Source organism: Taudactylus pleione, unplaced genomic scaffold, assembly GCF_031769625.1.
Source record: "Taudactylus pleione unplaced genomic scaffold, aTauple2 ptg000006l, whole genome shotgun sequence".
NCBI lineage: Eukaryota > Metazoa > Chordata > Amphibia > Anura > Myobatrachidae > Taudactylus > Taudactylus pleione.
Genome location: NW_028284409.1, coordinates 21,026,174 through 21,050,791, shown reverse-complemented (window position 1 = coordinate 21,050,791; position 24,618 = coordinate 21,026,174). Strand labels below are relative to the sequence as shown.

The 24,618-nt window shown below is 45.8% G+C and overlaps 1 protein-coding gene and 1 pseudogene across 1 annotated transcript in view; one reads left to right on the top strand and one right to left on the bottom strand.

The window, feature by feature from the left end:
* Positions 1-24,618, top strand: part of TAGAP (T cell activation RhoGTPase activating protein) — a 214,310-nt gene that overhangs the window by 86,066 nt on the left and 103,626 nt on the right. The window contains exon 2 of the mRNA XM_088451751.1: positions 11,466-11,554. Coding sequence (XP_088307877.1) covers positions 11,466-11,554 — 89 coding nt within the window. The remainder of the gene's footprint in view (positions 1-11,465; positions 11,555-24,618) is intronic.
* Positions 21,459-22,850, bottom strand: LOC148543123 (radixin pseudogene; annotated as a pseudogene).

The following is a 24,618-nucleotide window of genomic DNA, read 5'->3' as shown; positions in this document are numbered from 1 at the left end:
TGGGAATCGAACTGCCAGTCATGCGGCAGCTGGGAATCGAACTGCCAGTCATGCGGCAGCTGGGAATCGAACTGCCGGTCATGCGGCAGCCGGGATCCCATACCGAATGCCTTACCCTCAGTGTGCCTTTAAGGTGCATACACATGTAACGATTTTGTAACCAACGATTTTCTGTCAGATTTTCCCTTGAAAAAGTGAACGATTTTTGAAGTATAATGAACGATTTTTACAACGATGAACGAAAAATGTTCCTTCCCTTAAATCGTTATGTTGGACAGTCTGAAATGGACGATGAATGATAACTACAAACGGGAGCGCGCTTGAACGATTATCGTTCATCTTTATAAATCAGAAACTGTTGAACAATTTTTTGAACGATTGAACCATAACGACGTCGTTAACGACAAATTATTAAAAAAATATATACGTGTGTATGCACCTTAAGAGTGCAAGGACTCCTTGCTAATTAAAAACACCCAGGAACAGGTGGGAGGAGTATCGTCCTTCAGTGTACATACATACACACAATACAGAAATACAGAATACATAGGGGGAGGGGCCCTAGATTGCATACCCTAATCACAATGTGAGGTGCTACCTGCTGAGACTTGTAGTGCTGCAACCAGAAAATCAGAAACAAAGGCAAGTGCACACTCTAACTATGCTGAACCTAATAATAATACTGCTAAATTGTATGCAATGACAGGTGGTGTCACCATAATGTGACATCTTGGAAATGCCCAGACCTGCATCAGTCTCTCTCTTGAGTCAGTTTGAACATCGGCTAGGCTGCTCATTTTATTGGAGTGGCAACATGTGATCCAAAGAGTCACGGTTCCAGTTGTTTCAGGCTGATGGTAGGCTTCAGGGGTGGTGTAGTCCCCATGAGGCCATATACACACACGCACACGCCCATGCCCCTTATATGCCATCAAACCCCTTGACATAAGTGCCTGCATTTGCCAACTAAAGGCCTGTGTAAATACGATATTTATGAAAATCTCAGATGTTTAATGATATGCGGATGCACAGGCATGCACATGTGCAGGAATCACACTGTGCATGTGCAGATCTGGTCCTGCGATGTTGGTCACTGTGCCCCAAATGCGCAGCATGATCAGGCCCACCAAGAGCCGGGCCCGAGTAAAAAGGGGGCATGGCCTAATCATGGGATGCGTGGCCATGCACCCTCAGGCGAGGGAGACGCACCATGCTGGTGAGGGGGGCGCAGTGAGCCCCCTCAGCCCGACGCATAACCAGTGGGGGGCATGATCAGCTTGATCGCTCTCCCCACAGGCATAGGAGACTGCTGTGGCTGCTTATCAAAAGTCACGGACTGCACTGACTACACCTGAGTGGTGGATTTTGCTGGGGGGGGCTGCAGCCTCGCAGCCCCTAGGCAAAATCTGCCACTGCACAGCACCCATTAATTTATTTACGCTAAGCACCCATTAATACACTCACTTAGCACCTATTACCTCCCCCCCACCTAGAACTCATTAAAACATTCATTAATCAATTTCAACAACCCTGTGCCCATAATACATTTACTCACCCTGTCAGCTCTCATTAATCCACCCCAACACATACACACACCCCACACCCACCCAACTATTAATCATTTCTCCCCATGAAGAAGCCATTAAAGAAATAAGTTACCAGGCTCCATTGGGCAGCAGCTCCTCATGTAGTCTGGGAGAGGCAGAGCTTGTGATTGACAGGCTTAGCACTCTAATACCTCTTTTACACCACAGCTAAAACCCAGGTTATTGCAGGGTTATCCCGGGTTGCTGCTAGGTGTAAAATGGCCAAGTGTTGGATTCTCGGGTCAAGTGACACGGCAATCCAACCCAGGTAGCTTGCAGGGTTTAACACAGGAACAACCCATGTAACCCTGCAGTGTAAACGGGTAATCCGGGTCATCTGACTTGGATCCCATTTACAGCATGGGAGCTTCTGAGTTTCTCGGCGTTTCGAGATGACATCATCTCCAAGTGACGGAAGAATGGTTCCACTGCACCCGTGTCCAGTGTGAACAGCTCCTCCCAGGAATAGCCTGGGTCAGTGCTGCAGTGGGAACGGGCTCTATTCCGGGTCTGACCAGGATTGGAACCAGTGGTCGAAGTGGGGGTATGGAAAATCCATGGTTATACTTATGTGCAGACTGGAGGCACGCATGCCCTGGAAAAGGGGGTGTGGTCACTTGAATAGGGGGTGTATCCTTACGACGCGCTCCTTTTTCATCAGTATAGTGTACCACACCATGGTACCCCCTTATACACATTATGCCACACAATAGTAGTGCCCCCTATACAATGCCAACAGTAGTAGTGCCCCTTATTCAATGCCCACATTAGTTGTGCCCCTTATACAATGCTCACAGTAGTAGTGCCCCCTATGCAATGCCCATGGTAATAGTGCCTCCTATACTTTGCCCACAGTAGTAGTGTCCCTTGTAGTAGTGCCCCCTATACATTGCCCACAATAGTAGTACTGCCCCTATACATTGCCCACAGTAGTAGTGCCCCTTGTAGTAGTGCCCCCCTATACATTGCCCACACTAGTAGTAGTGCCCCTTGTAGTGCCCCCTATTCTTTGCCCATAGTATTAGTGCCCTTTTTAGTAGTGCCCACAGTAGTAGTGCCCCTTGTAGTAGCAGTGCCCTTATAGTAGTAGTGCCCCTTGTAGCAGTGCAAACAGTAGTAGTAGTGCCCCTTGTAGCAGTGCCTATAGTAGTAGTAGTGGTACCCCTTACATACACCTAAAGATACACAGGCAGACACACACAAACATACTTGGCTAAAGCCCCACTCCTGCACCCGCTGCCGTCTGACAGCTCCTCCCAACACCCACTGCGGGAGCCGGAGCTCAGGAGTGAGCTCGGCCCTCCCGCTGCAGGGAGGGAGCTGCCGGTTGCCCGCTGGTAACACAATCTCAGCGGGTGCCCGGCATATGGAGAAAGCAGCGCCGTTGCCTTCTCCATATGCCTCTCAGCGGCGGGCGGCTCAGTGCTGGAAGTGCCGGTATACCATACCTTCGTATACCGGCACACTTCGAGGACTGATTGGAACCATGTTCCAAATACCGGGTCAGACCCAGGACTTTAATGTAAAAGTGGTATGAGTGAAGGAGAGAACTGGAGGAGAAGGAAGGGGTGGATATCGCACCCCTCAGCAGTCAGCACTGACTGATATCACTGACAGCCAGGTGAGAGTGTATGTGCGGTGCTGGGTGCCGGAGAAGGCTTGTCAGATTATTAAGTTTTTCCATGTCAACGCTGTCTGTCAGTGTCCTGTGGGCCAATTTTCATGGGGGCCTAGAGCTGCAGCTCCACCCACCTCATTGTTAATCTGGCCTGCACAGACACACTGCAAATATTGGGCCTGATTCAGACCCACTCGCGAGCGGCTGTCCGCTCGCAAGTGGGTCGATGTTATGGACTGAGCATGCGCACGACGGAGGGAGCTCCGTCGTGCGCATGCGCCAGACGCGACGAGCGAAGGAAAGTCCTTCGCTCGTTGTGTCCGATCAAAGGGGGCGTGCTGTCAATGTTGATTGACAGCACGCCCCCTTTGGTGGGCGTGCCGGGGGCGTGCCTCCCTGATGGGGGCGTTCCCACGGGAACGCCTCCCGTCAAAGGCCGGCCCACTGACATCACTAGTGATGTCAGTGGGAGTGATTTTGGCTCTGATAGAGCCAAAATCACTCCGGAGCTTGCGGTTGAAAACCTCAACCGCAGGCTCCGGCTCGCAATTTCGATGGTCGCGATGGTCTCGACTATCGTGGCCATCACAAAGCACGCTCGTATAGCCTGTGGGTGGTGACCCACAGCTATACGAGCGTCCAGGAGGACGCTCCATGAAAATGGAGCCCGGCCCTCATTCAGAGCGTGCGCTCTGCTCAGAGCGTACTGCTCTGAATGAGGGCCATTGTCTTTTGGACTCGTTTCATTCACATATTTAGTTTTTTTTTCATTGAAAGGGTGATGTCTCCAACATCATACCATTCAAACTTTTACTATCCTGTTGGTACAAAAAATTATTTACTGAGAACAAGCGGCCACCCCTAAAAGTTCTTGGGGAGTATATTAATTCATGTTGTGAATTATTTGGTTAGTGTGATAATTGTTTTATGTAAATATATATGGAGCTCTAGTGTGTATGTGTCTGTGTGTATATATATATATATATATATATATATATATATATAAATATGGAGCTCTATTGTGTTTATGTCTATTAAACTTATAAGAACTCCATTACTACATCTACTTCAATTACTGTACATTTACAGTCATATTTAAATATAACCACTGCATTAATGTTCCAAACTCAAACAGATCCCGCAAGTAACCTTACAATTAGAGGGCTTAATTCATTAGTATAGTCACATTATATTCATTATACCATGGTTTGCTAATATTCATCTTTGTTTCTACCCACACTAACATTAAAGTTGTTGACTTAAGGTGACTTAGTCACTCTCTGGTAATTTCCTAATTTGAGGTGTGGAAAGTTTAATGTAGGTGTACATAAATTTAAAGCGGCAGTGTTTAGCAAGGTAAAACCAGTCGGGTCTTGCCTTACTAAACATTGCTGCTTTAAAATGTATCTGCTAACTCGATAAAATATCAGGCTTTTAGAAAAATGTATCCTATTACATTTGGCTCATTGTGAGTTTTTTTATTTGAACCTAAATGTGCAGCCTTGATAAGGATTTTATAGTGTCTAGGAAGCTCTATATTTTTGGCTATGGGGGAGATTTATCAAAGCTTTGGGAGAGATAAAGTATCAGCCAATCATCTTCTAATTAGAGATGTGTGCAAACCCCCATGTGGCAAATCCACCCTCCAGTGTTTTCGTTCGGTTTTGGATTTCTTTAAAATTGATAACAGCTTAAATCATGTAATTCGGACTTGTTTATGTGCAAGATTGGACGTACACACTGAACGATCCGGCTAATATGTTGTATTGATTTGGTTGGAAACTAGATATCGGGCTGATATCGCTCTAGTGTGTATCCGGCTTTAAACATCACAATTAATGTTACCTTACCTACAGTATTCGTACAGTCTATTGCTTGTTTTTTTTTTTAGAAAGCGACTTATGTAAGCCCGTACTAATAGTAATGCTGATAATCATGGAGTTGTATGGCTTTGCATTGAAACTGAATGCAATGTAAGAGCTACTTTACTTGTAATAGCTATTAAGTTTTTAACTTTCATTCTAAAAAAAGAGGAATATTCTCATGTAATGTTTCCCTTAGCCACTATGTGGCATCTTGTCACCGTAAAATATATTTATTTTCAGTTATTTTAAAAGTGTCATAGGAAATATCCTAGCATGAAGAGGGAATGACCTAGAAAACCAAACATCATATCAGCAACTAAACAACTGTCAACAAAGAAAATTTAAACCCCTTTGCCACAATTTATGTAAAGTGACGGGTAATTCAGTGTTTATCTTTGTTTTAGAATAACTTGGATGCACTGAGATATGACATCATGGGCCTGTTTCTGAGTCGCACCTAATACCGTTGTTCACGTAGATGAACGTGCACGAAAATCCTTAAACTCCTACAGTGCATGTATTACACAGTATGTGCGCAGTTGTGATTGAGATGCACAATATCGGAAATATCTTGGAAAAGTGATGGGCATTCCTGGGTGGTGATAGGCAGGTGGCTAAACAGATGCATGATCCATCCTATGGGCGTGTTATGGGAGTGTAGCGGGCGGTGTCACCAAAGTATGTGCGTACACAGACGCTCATTCAGTCACATTGGAGACCAGACTCCAGCGGAAACTCTGCACGTTTCAATGGTGCGACAAATGTTGGCATCAGGGGCACATTAAGAGAGGAGGGGGCCTGTGTGTACTCCCCATCCTGGGCACCCTCCTCTCTCCCCGTTGGCCGGCAGCACACTGACCGCAGCAGTAGACTCTGGGTACTAGTCTGTGCCCAGAGTCTACTGCGCATGCACAGATCACCGGGAAAATGGTGCAGCTGCCATTTTCCCGGTGATCTCCCCACAGCTAATGCGCAAAACGCCAGGAAAATGACGCAGAGGCCAATTTCTAGGCATTTGTGTAGCGCTGCTACAGCCGATGCGGGTCTTCGGAGAGGTAAGTATTAAAAAATATTGGTGCAGGGTGTGCTGTGTGGGCCCCCTGGACCCAGGGGCCCGTGTGCCCCGCACACCCTGCACCCATTATAGATATTCCCCTGGGTGGTGACTAAAGATGTGCCAGATGGGCGTCTCAGTCCTTGCACATTCCTATGCACGGATGTACACCAGAGAAGGGCTTTGTAGCAGCATTTGCATAAGGTCACAGATAGTTGACCGTCAAAAGATGCAGACGTGCCTGGTCTGCGTCCAATTCTAAATCAGGTCCCATATGTTCATTATCAGCTGAAAAATTTTCATGGGCCCCCTAGGTCCCTGGACCCCACTCTCCACACTCCTCCCTCCTCTATCCCCTCTCCTCAACTTACCTCTGGTGGTCACGTTCTCCTTCAGCGTGTGCTGCGCAGGGCAGGCACACCTCCTCTCCCGGTCGGCTATATTTCTCCTCACTGACTGATGCTGGAACGAGGCGGCCATGCCTCTGCCCAGGATAAGTCAATGAGGAGAGCTGGAGGCGGAGCTGACCAGGAGGGTAGCCTTGCGCAGCACACTGCTGGAGGACGTGACCATGGATGGCCTGGCACCATAGGTGCAAGGGGAGGGCCAGTCCCCGGAGGTGGTCCTGGCCCCATAGCAGCTGCACCTACGGTAGTTACGCCAGTGCTTCTACCCTCTTGTGCTTCTCCTTACTTATACATTCATCTACTCCTCACTCGGGCACCTAACACCTGGTTGTTCACCCCCTATTGCTTATTTGAGTGTTATGAATGCTAATGCAGCAATGTATATAAACCATGTCCTTGTCCTGCATTGTACTTTACTGTACTGTACGTCACTTATTTGTATATGTAATTTGAAAGGCGCTGCGGAACACTTGTGGCGCCATATAAATAGAGAGTAATAATAATAAATGTATCAAGCAGTGATAATCTCTTTTTTCAGCACTTTTGCTGGTTACTATTACTTCTCCAAAATGTGTTAAAGGGTCTATTTATATGAGGGATGGGGAACCTCACGCCCGGGGACTGTATAAGGCCCCTGGAATCATTTTGTCTGGCCCTCTGAGTTTTTTTCTGCTACCCTCATCTGGCTAGTATGGTGCCTAGAATGTCACCCTGCAGCCAGAATCTATGCAGCAGTGCCGCCTGGAGTGATGCTTCAGATGCCCTTACAGGTCCCCGGAGCATCCTCAGGATGCTCCTGGTATTGCTGTAATCACTGGCGATTGTGGCCCCGCCCCACATGGCATCATATGGAGGGGGCGTGGCCTGCACCAGGCCCACGAATAATGTTATATATATCAAAATGGCCCTCGGCAGAAAACAGGTTCCCCAAGCCTGATTTATATAAAGGGAACAAAATGCTTTTCTCTAGCTTTTTAGCTGGAAAAAGAAATAGATTTAGTTTCCCTATACATACTACATACTATTTAGAAAAGAGCAGAAAAACTATGCATACTTATGAGTCCCATTGCTGCCTCCGGATGCTCATTGTTTATGCAAACATGATACACAGTTTTTTCAGAAGACTTTGTATTTTCAAAAAAATACCATTAGTGTTATGATCACCAGTAAGTCACCATGTAAGGCCTCTAGAGTCACACTAGTGAGGTCTTCTGCCAATAACAGCCCCCCGTTATTCCCTTAGTGCTAGTACCCACACTGGTACTTAGGTTGTCACTTGGTCTTTTACTCGGTAGAGGCGATCAGGTGGTATTTAGCCGTTTGTGGTGGATTCAGGCTGGCACAGGACAGAGTGATAGTAACTGTGTGGATAGATCGCTGAGATGTGAGCTGGATGACAGGGTGCGACCAAGTAAAAGAATAGGGCCTTGATGGCTGAGGTGCGGCTTTCAGGGCCGAGATGTGGCCTTGAGGGCCGACGTGTGGCCTTGAGGGCAGACATGTGGCCTTGATGGCAGAGATGCAGCCTTGATGGCAGAGGCCAAGATGCAGCCTTGGCGTTCCGGACGAGGCCTTGAGGGCTGATGTGCGGCTTTGATGGTATGGACGCGGCCTTGAGGGCCAAGGTGCGGCCTTGTGGGCTGAGCTGTGATTTTTATCATATAGGTAGTGAGACCACAGGCAGATGCCGCTGGGAGAGATGGTGAGAGCGGCACTTGTAGACAAGAGGAGGCCTGAGATGGTATTCGCACACTGGAGTGATTGCCGCTGATGTGGCGGGGCTGCAAGCTGAGGCTGCGCTGGGATGACAAGTGGCTAACGGACACAGACAAGGCAGGACAGAAAGTCGATACCACAGGAGAACCAGCTGATGGGTATAACAGCAGGACCGACAGGGACCAGAGGGAACAAAAACAGTAAACTATAACCGGTGACGTGACGTGGTATTGGTCTAGGCAGAATAATACAAGAGCCTCCACCACTAAAATGTAGGTATGCCAATTGCTAGAAGATTGACAGCTGGGACACTGCACATTATCCGGCAGTCCCAGCAGTACCTGCAACCACCCGGTGTCTTAGTCTTGCAGCAACCGCAGGTGTCGTCCTAGTTCGGCGTCCACGTTGCCTGGTGACCGAGAAGACAGTCAGAGCAGAAGAAAGTAACATGCCGTGACGGCAGCTTGTAGTCTTTTATTGATTCTAACATGTTAAATAAAATGTAACCAAAAAAGTGTTTTCAATTTACAAGCAATTATCATTTTTAGTTTTTTTTTATCAATCAGCAGGATTCTACGTGTAGTTTTTCACCAAAGAATCTAGACTTTTAAAAAATATATATATGACATATATGTATGTTCATGTAGGGACAGCGGCACTCACAGGACTCCTACTGTGCAGAATAACACCACAACAGGGATATTCCTGCTGGCTTTATATATATATATATATATATATATATATATATATATTTCGTCCAGCATGGACTTCTTCAGGAGGAGGATATATACACACACTGTATGGACAAAAGTGTTCAGACACCTGACCATTACACCAACAGGGACTTAATGACATTGTATTCAACTACATATGCTTTAATATTGAGTTGGTCCTCCTTTTGCAGGTATAACAGTTTCCACTTTTCTTGGTAGACTTTCCACAAGATTTTGGAGTGTTTCTGTGGAAATTTGTGCCCATTCATTCTGTACAGTATTTATGAGGTCAGGCACTGATGTTGGACGATCTTCATTCCAGTTCATCCCAAAGGTGCTCGATCGGGTTGAGGTCAGGGCTCTGTGTGGGCCAATAAAGTTCTTCCACGTCGAACTCATTACACCATGTCTTTATAGTCCTTGCTTTGTGCACTGGGGCACAGTCATGTTGGAATAGAAAAGGGCCTTCCCCAAACTAATGCCATAAAGTTGAAAGCATAGCATTGTCCAAAATGTCTTGGTATGCTGAAGCATTAAGATTGCCCTTCACTGGAGATAAGGGGCCTAACCCAAACCCTGAAAAACAGACCCATACCATTATACCTCCTCCACCAAACTTCACAGTTGGCACAATGCAGTCAGGCAGGTAAAGTTCTCCCAGCACCCGCCAAACCCAGACTCCCCCATCTGACTGCCAAACAGAGACATGTTTCCACTGCTCCACCATCCAGTATCGATGTGCTTTACAGCACTCCATAAAACGCTTGGTATTGGACTTTGTGATGTGAGGCTTGAATGCAGCTGCACAGTTTTTGTGCTTACATTAATGCCAGTGAATGTTTGGAACTTTTCAGCTATGGAATCAGCAGAGCGTTGGCGACTTTTATGCATCATGCGCCTTAGCAGTTGTTTAAGTCATTGTTTGGTGATCACCAGACAACTACTGAGGGGGTACATCGTATGAAAGAGGAAACTCCCATCTTTCAGAAAAGTGTGCCCCCATGTGTGTTTGGGCCAGTATGGGAGAGTTGGGGCATAATGTTCCCTCCCCATCTATGGAAAATTAGATAAAATTGTCTGGTGATCAAGACAATAGCTGTAAAGGGGTCTCGTCATATTAAAGAGAGGACTCACCTCTTTCATATTTGGATGTAGTTAAATGTACAGGTGCAATATTGGGCGTAAAAGGGAATGCAGTGCCCTCCAGCCCATATATGGAAAACATATTTTTGTTTTATTGTAGCGTAGGGTAATATTGTATGGAGAAAGACACAGGGGACAGGACATAAAAAAAAAAGTTGTAGAAGAGAAAGACTGAAGGGCAATGAGGCAGGAGAGAAAGAGACTGAGGGGCAATTAGACAGGAGAGAAAGAGACTGAGGGGCAATGAGAGCAGGAAAAAAAAGACTGAGGGGCAATGAGAGCAGGAGAGAAAAAACTGAGGGGACAGGCAGGACAGAGAGGGGTAGATATTGAAAGAAAAACACAGGACACAATCAATAGAATTAAAAAAAAAATATCATGCTGCCCTTCTCATATATTTAAGTATTTGGCTTTAGGATCAGGATTTGTGTGCTAGTGCCTCTATTGATAAACCATTTCTTATGAATCTAGGTCTAATTAGCTTCCTTCCTTCTACCAACTTTACCAGGACATGTGGTAATATGGTACTATGGCCCTGATTCAGAGCCGGACGCTCTGACAGAGCGCTCGCTCTGAATCAGGGCGTCTTTTTTCTTTTTTATGGAGCGGCCTCCTGGCAGCTCGCATTGCTGTGGGTTGCCACCCACAGCTAATGCGAGCGGCCAGGATGATGGTCCATCGGGCTTGCGACGAGACCCTTGTGGTAGGGTCTCGTGGCCGCAAGCCCCAGAGAGCTTTCGGCTCAAGCAGAGCCGAAAGCTCTCCCACTGACATCACTTGTGATGTCAGTGGGGCCGCCCCCAAATGGTAGGCATTTTCATGGGAACGCCTCCATCTGGGCAGCCACCCCCCTGGCCCGCCCACCAAAGGGGGCATGCTGTCACTCAACATCGACAGCACTCCCCCTTTGGTGCGAGACCCGGAGCGACGGATTGCTCGTCGCTATCCGGGTCTCGCGCATGCGCACGATGGAGCCGGCTCTGTCGTGCGCATGTGCTCTGGGCCACCATCGACCCGGTTGCGAGCGCTCAGCGCTTGCGACCGGGTCTGAATCAGGCCCAATATTCTCAGACAAAAACATGATGTGAATGCACATAATTCTTCTTACTTTCCTTCTAAATCCTGATTTCCAAAATGGCACAACACCTCCCACTTACAGTTTTTCTCCAATGATTGGTTAGCGCATCCTCTGAAGTTCCTGTTGTCCGAATTTCTCTTCATTACGAGCCTTGGAACTTGCTAGAGAGTGCTCGAAGTAAGGATATTTTAAAATGATCAGCCCTGTATTAAACTATTGTGAAGGATGCATGTAGCATATTAGCTATAAGTGCAATTAATTTTCTTCATTTTCATTACTTAATAGGTCAATCACAAGTCACTGGCTCAAAGAAGATGTTCAGCACCTTCACTTGTGTTTCCAAAAACTCTTAGCAAACCATGGTCCACAGGAAGGTATGTCAGAGACTGTACGGGTTGTATAAACTATCGTGTTTTAATGTGTAATTTTAATTGTCCCATAAAAAAATACCAACATCTTTATATAACTGGGGCTATTTATTTTTCACAAAATACAATGTCTTGTTTTAAACCAAAACCAACGTTAACCAATGGAATCCCCGTCATTGTGCTGAAAATAAAACCAGACTATTTATTATCCATCGGGTTTCGGCTTCAATTGAAACCCGTCATTGTCAGTTGGTCTTCGCAGCTCTAAATATCTATGATTTTGATCTTTCAGTTCATAAGCAACAGCAAATTCATCCAAACAGAAGCACTGCACAGATCAGTATGAGCTGTACAGGCTTTATTAGGTTGTAAAGCTCTGAAAGCGTAAAATTACAAAAAAAAATGTGTTTAGTCCTTACCAAATCCAGCTGGGGGGATAATGCCATAGCAGGAAGGCATGCATCGTGGTGTCCCCCTACCATAACATTAACCCGATCCAAACTGACTGGATTTTCTCAAAAAGTTATGACCACTCCAGATCAACCATCCCTGTTCTTTATTTTCCAAACAAATAATATGCTGCAAATCTGTATATCTAGCAAATAAAGCATATGGATTTTATTAATATTTTAATCAAAACAAAGCTTGCAGCCCATCATCAAGGGACTCCAATTCATAGTTGCCTACACTCCCGCATCCTGTGGTAGACTCCCGGTTCACTGTGGAGCATCCTGCAGACCCGGAAAGTTAAATAAAAACCCTGGATTCCCCACTGCTTCCTCCAATGTGATGGGGTGGAGCCTGAATGATAGAACGTCATGACGAAGCTCAGCGCAAAACCAGATCCCCCGGACTATACAGGGACACTTGCAGTCTGTCCCACCGGCAAGAGCTTTATCGGAAGTGACTGCAGGAGTGAGGTGAGCATTTCACAACAATCCAATCCAGGGCTTCCAATGGGGGCTAGAGGGGGGCACCTGCACAGGCTTGTGGAGCTCCCATCTCCCCACACAGACATAGAGCCGGAGACAACTTCCCCGGTGGATTGATGGGGAGTGCCTGAAAGGGATTGCGGCACACTCGCTTCTCCACCCTAAGGCCAAGCTGGTGGAGCAGCATATCAGGCTGTGCGGACTGGTAGAGCTGCTTGCTCGGCTTGGAGAGCAGCGCTGGTGGGAAGAGTGATAGAGCGGAAACAGCTGGGAGCTTGGAGGAGAGGCCAAAGGAGGAGTGCCTGTTCCCAGGGTGAGCACTTAGTACTTTTATTTCTCCGACCACTGCAAGACCCACCCCTGAGTGACAATAGATATGCTCATAGGTGGAGCTAGATACTCCCCGTCAGTGCCGCATCGCACTGTGTGTGGTGCACTTTATATTCGCTCTGAAAGTAAGCAAGTATGCCCCAATTCTCTTCTCTTGTTATTTCCAGAGTTTGTCTGGATTAATTAGAGTAGAGGAGATGACTTATTAAATACTAGCAGGGATACCTGGTGTTGCCCGGGTTGAAGACTGGACCCTGAAGTACACCTGCAGCCTTTATTTGTTTACATTGTCCTCGCCTATAACCCCATTCCATTAATCCTGAAAAGTACCCCACTGTTTTCTAACATGCATGCAAACAGTGATAACTGCCGTGAGTGCAAGGGGTGCAGCTGCTATGGTGCCTGAGCTGCCTCTGTGACCCGCCACTCCCCCTGTGCCCAGTCACATACACAAGGTGTGCCAGTCCAGTCAGGGCCATCTATGGAGGCCCAGGTGTTGATTTGGTGCCAGACCACCAGCTCATCATGGAGAGAGGGTGCCGCTAGTCGCGAGGCAGTCCAAGCTCGCGGACTGGCAGCCAATCATCAGTGGTGGCTCCTGATTGGCTGCCCGTCCATGAGCCGAGATTGGCTCGCAACCGGTGCCAGATTCAAATTGCACCGGCACTGTCTGTTTATGTCTGCCGCTGACTGCCAGTGCGCCAGCTGTAATTACAGCTGGGGGCCCGGCACCAAAACCACACCTTCTGGCTGCTTATGGCAAACAGGGGGAGGCAAGAGGCTGCTGGAGGGACATGGATAGGGGAGTTGCTGGGGGGGCATAATGTGTAAGGGGTACTACTATTGCGTGAAATAATGTATTATATGGGGCACTACTACTATGTGGCATAATCTGTAAAGGGCATTACTGTGTGGCATTATGTGTAAGAGACACTACTACTGCTTGGCATAATGTGTATAAGGGGTACTACTATGTGGCATAACATGAATAGGATCTATTTATATGTTTTCTTTATCTCTGAGGGGCCCCTTTTAAGATCTTGCTATGTGGCCCACAAAGTTCTTGCATGCAAACACATAGGCTCCGGATTTAATACTAGCATGAGTCATCAAGTTCGCTCAGACTGTGAGGTTAAAAGGATACTTGCATAGGGAGAGGAATCAGTAGCAGAAAGAAAGAAGTAATAATGCCACTGTATAGATCATTGGTACGGCCTCATCTAGAATACTGTGTTCAGTTCTGGAGGCCACATCTTCAGAAAGATAGAAATACATTTGAGACTGTACAAAGAAGGGCAACTAAAATGGTGCATGGCCTACATCGCAAAACTTATCAGGAAAGACTAAAGGTGTCTACACACTTGACGATGTGGTCACAATGCGATATTGTGCCCTATTTCCCCTTGAACTCTCCCCAGCAGCTCACCGGCAGTCGTGGGCACGATTTGGTGTTAAAAACTGTCCAATGTGACAAACGATCTATTGTGCCTCCTAACTATTCCAGTGCATCGTGACTGAGATTGTCAGATCTTGCCTACAGCATGGCAGATCTGAAGTTGCGATGTACGACCTGCGGGGACGCGTATCGGCATCGTGATTGTAAGTGGACACTCACGATTTGGGCATATTTTACACGATTTGTCGTCGCGATGCATCTGGATCAGGCAAATCTTGTAAAATATCGCTAAGTGTGTAGGCACCTTTAGAGATGTCAATATGTATAGTCTGGAACAGAGAAGGGAAAGGGGGACATGATAGAAACTTTCAAATATATCTTCGGTTTTAGCAAGGTGCAGGATGGAGACATTCTTCAAAAGAAGAGAAGTACTAAAATACGAGGACATGCACTGAAACTGGAGGAAGGTAGATTCAAAGGAAATTTGAGGAAAGATTAGTTCACAGAAAGGGTAGTAGATAAGTGGAATAGCCTCCTATCAGAGGTGTTAGAGGCTAAGACAGTAGAACAATTTAAACATGCTTGGGTAGGCATAAGAATATCCTTACAAAGAACTGAGGATCAGATAGGGTTGAGGTTACCAAAAGGTAAAATAGGGCAGACTACAGTAGATGGGCCAATTGGTTCTTATCTGCCGTCAAAATTATATGTTTCTATGTTTCTATACTTTTGTATATTTCTCACAGGTTTTTTGGCAGACTGCCAATTTCCACTGGAGCTAGAGCCGGAACCTCTGTAATTTAAGAGTGTCCCCATTTTTAGGGATTGCGTGACAATGTGTGGCCCCTATTATATAGATTGAAATTCAGAAACCTGTTACCCATTATGCTTTTAAACACAATAATCTAAAACATTCATTAAGGATCCTCTGTCTGTGGAGACATGGAACCATGTCATTTAGATTCAACATGCTCTACGTGGATATAATACTGACTTGGGACAATAATGCTATTATGTAGGATTGTGTATGAGTTCCCGGCGGTTGGGATGTCACTGGTGAGAATACCAACAGTGGCATCCCGACAGTGAAAATCCCAACAGCGGTAGGTAAGTATACTACCACTAACCCTAACCCCTACCCTAACCCTCCGTACCCGGTGCCGCACCCTAAACCTAACCATCCCCCCTTAGTGCCTAACCCTTACCCTGCCCCTAGTGTCTACCCTAACACCTAACCCTCCCCTAACCCCCAATACTTACCTTTGGGATGCAGGCGGTTGGGATACCGGAGCCGGAATCTCCACGCTGTCGGGATTCCGGAGCTGGCATTTAGATCATCGGCATCCCGCACATCGGGATGCTGACTACATCCCATTATGTGGGGGAAGGGATATTAAATGGGTGATATAGAAATTTTGGCAGCTTTGTAAGGTTTTCATAAGGAGCTTACAATATGTGGGTGCAATATATGATGTGGATTTAGATCGCTTCTTTTTAGATTGTTTATATCTAGTGTACAGCTCATTCTATATACATAAATTGTATATAGAACGAGATTGTATATGACTGTTGTTTAGAAGGCTATACAATGTATCTTTCCTCCCCTCATGTTTGTATTTAGTGCACAATTTTAATTTCACACTTTCTAGATTTATATTAATATGAATTACCTTTTGTAATATAATTAAATGTCTGATGTGGCTCCATACTCCCTCCTGTATTACAATATGTTCCCTGAGCCCTTTTCCTTTGGAACCAGCTCTTATTCTCTATATGACCCAACAAGTTTTAGCCGTGATCCATCTCTTTCTGAGTAAGAGCTTGGGGCAAAGGTGAAGCTTAGTGGGTCATAATATGGAGAATAAGATTAAACTTGATTTTATTATTTTTAGAAAGCAGCTGACTTCAACATCACCTGACTTCATGCACATCACATGGCAACCTTCACATAATGCAGGGATGACACACAGCGTCTGCAGCACGTTACATCATAGTTGGAGAGGCATGTAGTCAGCACCACGTGGTCTCCCTCCTTCTTTCACAGAAACAGCTGAGTGATTCATGCATGCTTCAGTAAAGCAAAATAAGAGGACATAGGGCCTGATTCAGAGCTGGACGCTATTTGCGGTCGTTCGTTCAGAAAAAAGGGGTGGCTATTCAAATGAACCGTTCGCTCTTTGCGGTCTGTTGACGCCTCTATGTCTGAACAAGCGAACAAAACTTGCGGTCGTAATTTTGAAATAAACGCCCCCTGGCCGCTCGCATCATACGTCATCTCCGCTATTTATTAGATTAATCGAGTACATCGAACGGCGTCTGAACTGCTCGCTATTCTTGTGGTTGGTTTTTCCTACCGCAATGTTGCAAGCAGTTCTGACTTAAAAAAAACCAAGTGACGTGGGCAATGACGCTGCTGTATTAATTATGCACACCCTTAAAACGCCCGTTTTGACCTTTAGGCACGCCTGCGTTCTGATCTCCACTCCCCATTTTCAAGCACCTTCCCCTGTTACCACCCACATACGCCTCCTCCTGTCACTCAAAATAGCAGGCATTCGCTATTTAGCGAACAAACGATTTTCGGCCGCACTGACTGGTTCGGGCATGCGTATTACGATCCGTATGCATGCACAGTTGTGCAAACATCGCTCGGAACCAACGAGCGGCCACTTGCGAGCGGCTCAGAATCAGGCCCATAATGTCCTGCTTGAAATCTGGGATATCTGAGTAGTGAATTGCTGGTTGAAGGTACAGTACTTTAGTATGTATAGCTTACTTTTAGGTTGAATTAGGGTTCTGTAGGGCTTAAGGGAGTGATTTAGAGCCTGTCAAGGTGTTTGAGTAGTATATGGTAGAATTTTAAGGGTATTTTGGAGTATGTGTAGGATTTATTCACATGACTATAGGTAAATGCAGTGGCATCACTATGGGGGTGCGGCCGCACCTGGGTGTCATCCTCGGACGGGGTGACACCAAAATGCCGACTCCTCAGTGACAGGAGCTTTCTGGGCATGCACATCTTAGGGATGGCCATCGGTGGGGTGTCCACATATGGTTACCATCGATGGGCCCATCAGTGATTACCATCGATGGCACAAAAACATCTATCATGATAGTTTGCACCCTCTCCATGGCCACCACTACTGGGGGCACGCCGGGCCGTGGACCAGTCAAAAATGGGGACGGTGTTTAGCGCCCACCAGGGGCAGGGCTAAGCTCGGTACTGTCAAAAGGAAAAATAATATCTGCTCCCACTCATCAATTGATGGTGGAAAACCATTGGTTCTCTGCCATCGATGGCAAAACAAGTTAACATCGGCCAGCCAGCATTGATGTTTTGAAAACATCGATGGCTGATGGCCATCCCTAGCATGGCTCTGCTGCACAAGGAGGGTTTTGGAGTGCGTACCAGGTGTCACCAGACCCGGTGATGCCTCTGGGTAATTGTACTGTTCTAACTCATTACTGAGATTAAGGGCCTGATTCAGACCCGCTCGTAAACGGCCGCTTGTTCGCACTGAGTGATGTTCGCACAACTGCGTATGCGTATGGGTCGTAATGCGCATGTGCAAACCAGTCATTGCGGTCGGAAATCGTGCGCTCGCAGAACAGCGAAGGGGCTGCTAATTTGATTGACAGAATGTACCGTTTGTGGGTGGTAACAGGGGAAGGTGTTTGAAAATGGGGGTGTGGAGATCTGAACGCAGGCGTGCCTAACGGTCAAAAGGGTGTTTAATGGGAGTGCATAATTAGTAAAGGAGCGTCATCGACCACGTCACTTGGTTGTCTTTTAGCCTGAACTGCTCGCAGTGATAGCGGTACGAAAAACCTACCACAAGCACTGCGAGCAGTTCATATGCCTTTCGATGTACCCGATTAATCTAATACATACCAGAGATGACGTGTGATGCGAACGGCAAAGGGGCGTCTTTACAAAATAGCGAGCGCATTTTTCGTTTGCTCACTCAGACATAGAGGTGTCAACAAACCGTAAAGAGCGAGCGCTCAATTTAAATAGCCGGCCCCTTTTTTGGAATGACCGTCCGCAACTAGCGTGCGGCTCTGAATTAGGCCCTAAGTTCAATGTTAAAGGGTTGTACATGTAACTTTTGAAGTATATAAGGATGCCCATATCTGCTCTAGATGAAGCACTTATTGGAAAAAAAACAAACAAACTGTAAAATAAATATAGCAGAGTGAACATTTTATTTAGTAATGTCTTCAACATGCACACTGACAACTAACTTCTAAAATTACATCTTTTTACATGATGTATGTGAAGTCACTGGGGGTCATTCAGACCCAGTCGCAAGCGCTGAGCGCTCGCAACCGGGTCGATGTTTCCCCACTGGGCATGTGCACGTTAGAGCCGGCTCTGACGTGCGCATGCGCAAGACCCGGCTAGCGATGGGCGCTCCGTCGCTACGGGTCTCGCACCAAAGGGGGTGAGCTGTCGATGGTGAGTGACAGCTCTCCCCGTTTGGGAGGCGGGCAGGGGGCGTGGAGGGCCAAACGGAGGCGTTCCCGATGGAATGCTTGCCGTTTGGGGGCGGCCCCACTGACATCAGCAATGATGTCAGTGGGGAGCTTCCTGCTCGATCAGACTTAACCTTAGGGTCTCGTCGCAAGCCCCGATGGTCATGATGGTCTTGACCATCGCGACCATCACCCTGGTCGATTTCAAGAGCTTTGGGTGGTAACCCACAGCCTAGCGATCGACCAGGAGGCGGCACTTAAAAAAGTAAGTGGCCGCCCTCATTCAGAGCGATCAATTGCAGCAAGCGATCGACTCTGAATGAGGTCCACTGTGTGGTGTGTTTCTAAAGGTACAGATACAAAATTAAAGATAATATATATATATATGTATGTATATATATATATATGTGAGTCTTCTTTATCTTTGCTGCTGCAGCACCTCTTTGGCTATAACTAGGAAAGGGTAATTTCTTGGTTGTCTCATTATACTACATTTTAAACATGCAATACCCTTTGCAAAACACGGATATACAGTAATAGCAACACAGATTATTAGCGAGCAGATTTAGCAAAAACCTTAAAACTGTTCATTGAAGTACTCTGTTGCTGGGCAATCACTGATCTATAACATGCATGTATTTGTAATCCACAATTGGCAAATAGAATAAGCTTAGCATCTAATGCTGTTCTTTCTTGATTCCAGAGAACAATAGCTTTGGCTTTACAATGATAAGGCACAATAAACACAGTTCAATTTGCAATGTATCCCAATTATAATCAGCACTGGGCCTGATTCAGACCCAGTCACAAGTGCTGAGTGCTCACAACCGGGTCGATGGTGGCCCAGAGCGCATGCGCACGACGGAGCCGGCTCCATCGTGCACATGTGCGAGACCCGGATGTCGATGTTGAGTGATAGCACGCCCCCTTTGGTGGGCAGGCCAGGGGAGTGGCTGCCCAAATGGAGGCGTTCCCATGTGAACGAGTGATGTCAGTTGGAGAGTGATGTCAGTTGGAGAGATTTCAGCTCTGTTAGAGCCGAAATCTCTCTGGGGCTTGCGGCAACGAGACCCTACCACAAGGGCTCATCACAAGCCCGATGGTTGCGATGGTCTTGACCATCGCGACCATCTTCCTGGCCGCTCGCTATAGCTGTGGGTTACCCACAGCTATGCGAGCGGCCAGGAGGCCGTTCAAAAAAAAATAGCCCGGCCCTGATTCAGAGCGAGTGCTCTGTCAGAGCGAGTGGCTCTGAATCAGGGCCTCTGTACACTAGGAATAACTCAGTGCCAAAGTGCTCTTTAAGTAAGAAACTTAGACACTTATTCTGTTGCAATTCAAACAAGATGAATATCACACTGCTTACTCAAATTTAGTCTATTGCACAAGTCAGTATAGTACTTGAAATATAACAGATTGCTGTATGTCTCATCAGTTCTCAGTATCTATTGATAATTCTCAGTATCTCTCATACACTCTCACAATAGGACCGTAGCAGTTCTCAGTAGATCTCAAATAGATCTCAATATTTCCTAAATATGTCTCAGTAGTGCTGCAGCTTAGTAGGGTCATCTCCCTTGTACAGTTCTTTTACTCATGCACAGCCTCCATATACTGTATGTTGACTACGGCTCCCAGTCCTGACACACTGTCTCTGGCTCTCAGTCTTAGCTGGCGCTTCTGCAGATGTCAGTGCACTATCAGGATAGTATGTTCATTGATCCTTAAACAGATTAATTACAAGGATACATATAAATTAAAGTGGAGATCTTTAAGCATATGCCTCCCAGAGAGGGCTACTCCATCTATAGCATGTCCAGCAGCACTTGTGTGACCACTGATCTTCCACTGCAGCTCTGCAGGGGTGCACCCTCTGCTGCTGCAGCATTAATCATCTCTGTACTGGGAGCCCTGCTAACAACTGCAATAAAAATCAGAAAGGCTCTGCCGTATACCCCTCAGGCTGCGCCGCAGCAAACATTGGTGCACCCACCACTGCTGCTGGACAGTGAGACACCTGCCTGATCTCCTATCCCAGGGACCACCGTTACAGGGAGCCACCCGCCGGTAAGCACCAGCATATGCTGCTGCAGAGTCTGCTGAACTCTGTGAATCTGTCTGATTCTGACCCACCAAAGCACCTGGGGCCCTGGAACAAAATGTACATTATAATCTATATCTCACTGTTTTGCTTTCCCTTTTTTTTGGGGGGGGGGCACCAAATTCTAACTTGCCTTCAGGCGACTGAGAAGCACTTATGCCCCTGAAGAGAACCCATAATACCATTGTGAATTTTCTAAATAAGAATGCTCTCTCGTTACTATCTTCATATTTATCAAACTGAATAAATTCACTTAAATAAACCAAACTGGAGACTAAGCAACTCACAGCTATCAGAGCGTGTGTGCAGGAAGTCATTAGTCGCCTAAGACAGCTTCAGGACAGTCATGGGGAATAGTCTTGTTTAGGGGGCGGAACATAAGAGAAAATACGCTTTAATACCCAGAATGATCAGCACATAGTGCCTGCTCAGCTGAGAACATTAGTGTTTATATGGTTATCCATCCCCTATAAAATAATATGCTTGTTACTACTTATAAATGTAGACAGCTTAACACTGTAAAGCAATAAAATAAAAGTTAAAGAAAATAAAAAAGTACAAAACGCAAACTAGGTGTAAAGTTTAGTGAATAAAACATGCAGTTAGTATTACAAGGACCAGTCGTCATGTGTGTGAGGTAGTAGTACAATGTCCACTCCCTAAAACGAATGTGTTTTATTTGTGTTCTTGATTTAATGCCTGGCTATTCCTGGCATACTGAACCAATAGCTTATCCATCCCTTCCTTTTTCTTCGTCACCTCTTATTGTAAAGTGATCTTGACAGTAAATTCTGTGGGTTCAGCTGCCAGCTGTTCTTGATTTTTCAACTGGTCTGTGACATGCTTGGCCAGTGTGGCCTTGGCTTCTTCTGCAGACCGTCGCTCTGACGTTCTGCCTCTTCCTTTGCTCTTTGCCTTTCTTGATCCATCTCTTAAGCTCTTCAAGTTTACTCTCCTAGTTCTTTTTGTGCTTTTAGTGTTCTTGATTTGTCAGAGAATTTCAAACAACTTGTCCTTTTCACATTCTATCTTTCTTTTTCCGCTATTTCCCATTTCTCCTTTTCATTTTCTAGCTGTGGTCTCTCCAGCTGCTTCTGGTGCTTCTCTTCCCTGGCCTGAGTGTTCATTTGCTGCACCTCGATTGTGTCAGTTTTCCTTCTCCTCATGTACAGTTTTCGGTTGCCCATGCAAAGGGCCAAGATACGTTTATTAATTCTTAAACTGGTCACATAAAATACAAAGTCCTGGGCTTTTTGTAAATTGGTTTTATAACAAATATTTTGTCATTAAATGTTTCTGATTTCACTCCAAGGAAATCCAATTTTAGGTGTCAACTTGTCATCATGTTCATAAGTATTAAGACCTAATGCACCAATACCCAGCCAAAGTTCTGCTCCTTTTTCATTTTTTATCTCAAAATAATTAACACTATACAGCTGAATATTTTGGGACATTTTCAGGTATTCCATCATGGAGTCTTCCCTTAACATGCTCCTATGCTTTGTTTGCCAGATTTGTTACCTTTCTTCCCATTATTCTTTTGTCAATTTATGTTGTTCTAGAACACACTGAGGGATCAGGCGGCCATTGGCCATGCAACCTAGTGTGTGGTCGTCCTTGCTGTAATCCCCATATTTAGCTTGCACAGCATAGGAAGACTGTAGGATGGCAGTTTTGGGAAGACAGTATATTTCATCATTTAATATTGCTTCTTTAACTCACAAAAAGAACAGTCTCTGTGTTATATACTGAATTATTTCTTCTGATACCTCCTCCAGGAATACTTTAGCTCTAAATTGAAACTGTAGAGGATTGTCGGGATTTCAACGCCTATCATTAGTCCCCTGTCAGGATTGCACAGTCGGGAAGCCGGCGGTCGGTAAGTCGACCGTCGGCTCCCTGACTGCATACCCATCTGGCTTAGTCACCTTTTTATTAAGCTTTAGCCATGTAGAGTAACCCTTGCTGTCCACGTACTGTAGCTCCTTTACCAGTTGTACTCAGCTGGATGGCGAACTCCAACTCAATGTCCATGGTAGTCACCCGTACAATTATCAGCTTTGGCATCTTGTCTGTGTGCTCTCTTTATTAAGCCAGCAAATGATTGCCCTCTCTTCTAGCAGGCAGTAACAGGTCTCTCTCAGCACTGACATCAGCTGCTGTTTGGCCCTTCCTGCAAATTTCACTAACACCTAGTCTAACTCTTTCCAGGACACTGTATCAGGCCACTGTGCAGGAGGGAGATAAATAGCAGCACCTCAGGTGCATCCCATAGGGGTCACCTCCTCCCCTGGCACAGAGAGTCCTCTATGCAGACATGCACACCCAGTTGTACACCCCTGTCACTCTCACAACAGGAATGGACAGAGGGGGCCCTGGGTTTGGCGTATAAAGCCCCAGGGCTAGCAGCGGAGACATCTCGGGGGTGGGGAGTGGGGTATGGGGTAGCAGCGGAGATGTCTCAGATGCTTCCAAATACCCCTGGGCAGTAGGTGTGGGGTGAATAAAAAAGGTGTTTTTTTTTGCTGAAGAACTAAAGGTCCCAGAAAGCCATGTCATGCCTAAAGTGTAATGTAATGATTACAAGTGCCAGTCTACCCATGGTGGCTGCCCAAAAGGACCTGCTATCCACATGTAAATCTCAATGCAAAAACGCAAATAAATATCACCCCACACATGTTGGATTCTCCACTACTATAGAGTCCCCAGTTAAGCATTTGATCTCCTTGACTTTTATATGATCTTTCGTCGGATAAGTTTGCTAAATAAATCTTTTTAGTAAGCTCAGATACATATAAGATATATGAAAAATGTTAGAGACTGAGTGTAGGGGATAATTTAAATTGATTAAAGAAATTAGAAGCTAACTTAGCTGATAGAAGGTGAAGTTTAATGTTTTCTATGAACTACTAAACTTTGGAACTGATTGAAAGGTGGCCGCAGTAGTGATCCATGCTGCGTCTTCGGTAGCAGCGGACCAGAGAAGATATGTAAATGATGCAGGTGTCGCCTTTGGACTTTGGATGCCAACCTCTGATGCAGCATTGGATCACCATCGGGAACATCTTAGTATCTTACTTGCGGTGGACATTGTGAGTAACCCTGAGGAGAGTGAATCTGCATTGAAAGACGCAGACGCTGGCTTCAGCATGCCCCCAAAACGGAGATTACATGCTTCAATTTGAGGAACGATCCTCTTCTCCATTAACAAAGGCCTGCAGCTTGTCACTCATTCTGTGGTGTCCAGCACATGCACACGGCGATCACGGCACATGCACAATCCCTATACCATTGGTCAATTGCACTCTAATCGGGACTCGTCCAGGGCTTTATCAGCCCCTTTGTCACCTATATTAAACTTAAGTTGTTGTCACAGATGACTATACACAATGTTTTGAGAAGTTCTTTGTTAATTCAGTGTTATTTCAGAAGACAGAGAGGAAAATGTACATAATGTAGGATGTTTACCATTCACACTAAAAATTTGATGTTCCAGTACAAGAATTGGGTGAATCATATTTCGTAAATTCTATGTATATTACATATTCAGCCCACTCAAATGGATTGATTAACCTTTTCAATTTGGCTTTTATCAGGATTACAAAAGGTAGAAAAAGAAAACATAATGCCCAATAATTTACAAATTCATTCTGTTGCTCCCAAGTCTTGTACACATAGGTGCGGTCATAGAACAATCTGGCTGACTACAATGGGTAAGAAAGGCCAGATAGGCAAACTGTGCAAATCAGAAGGGAAATATCAAGGGTAAAACGGACACTAAGCTTAGAGCAGTTGGTAAGAAACAAACAAAAGACCAGTAATGGTAAATCCAATA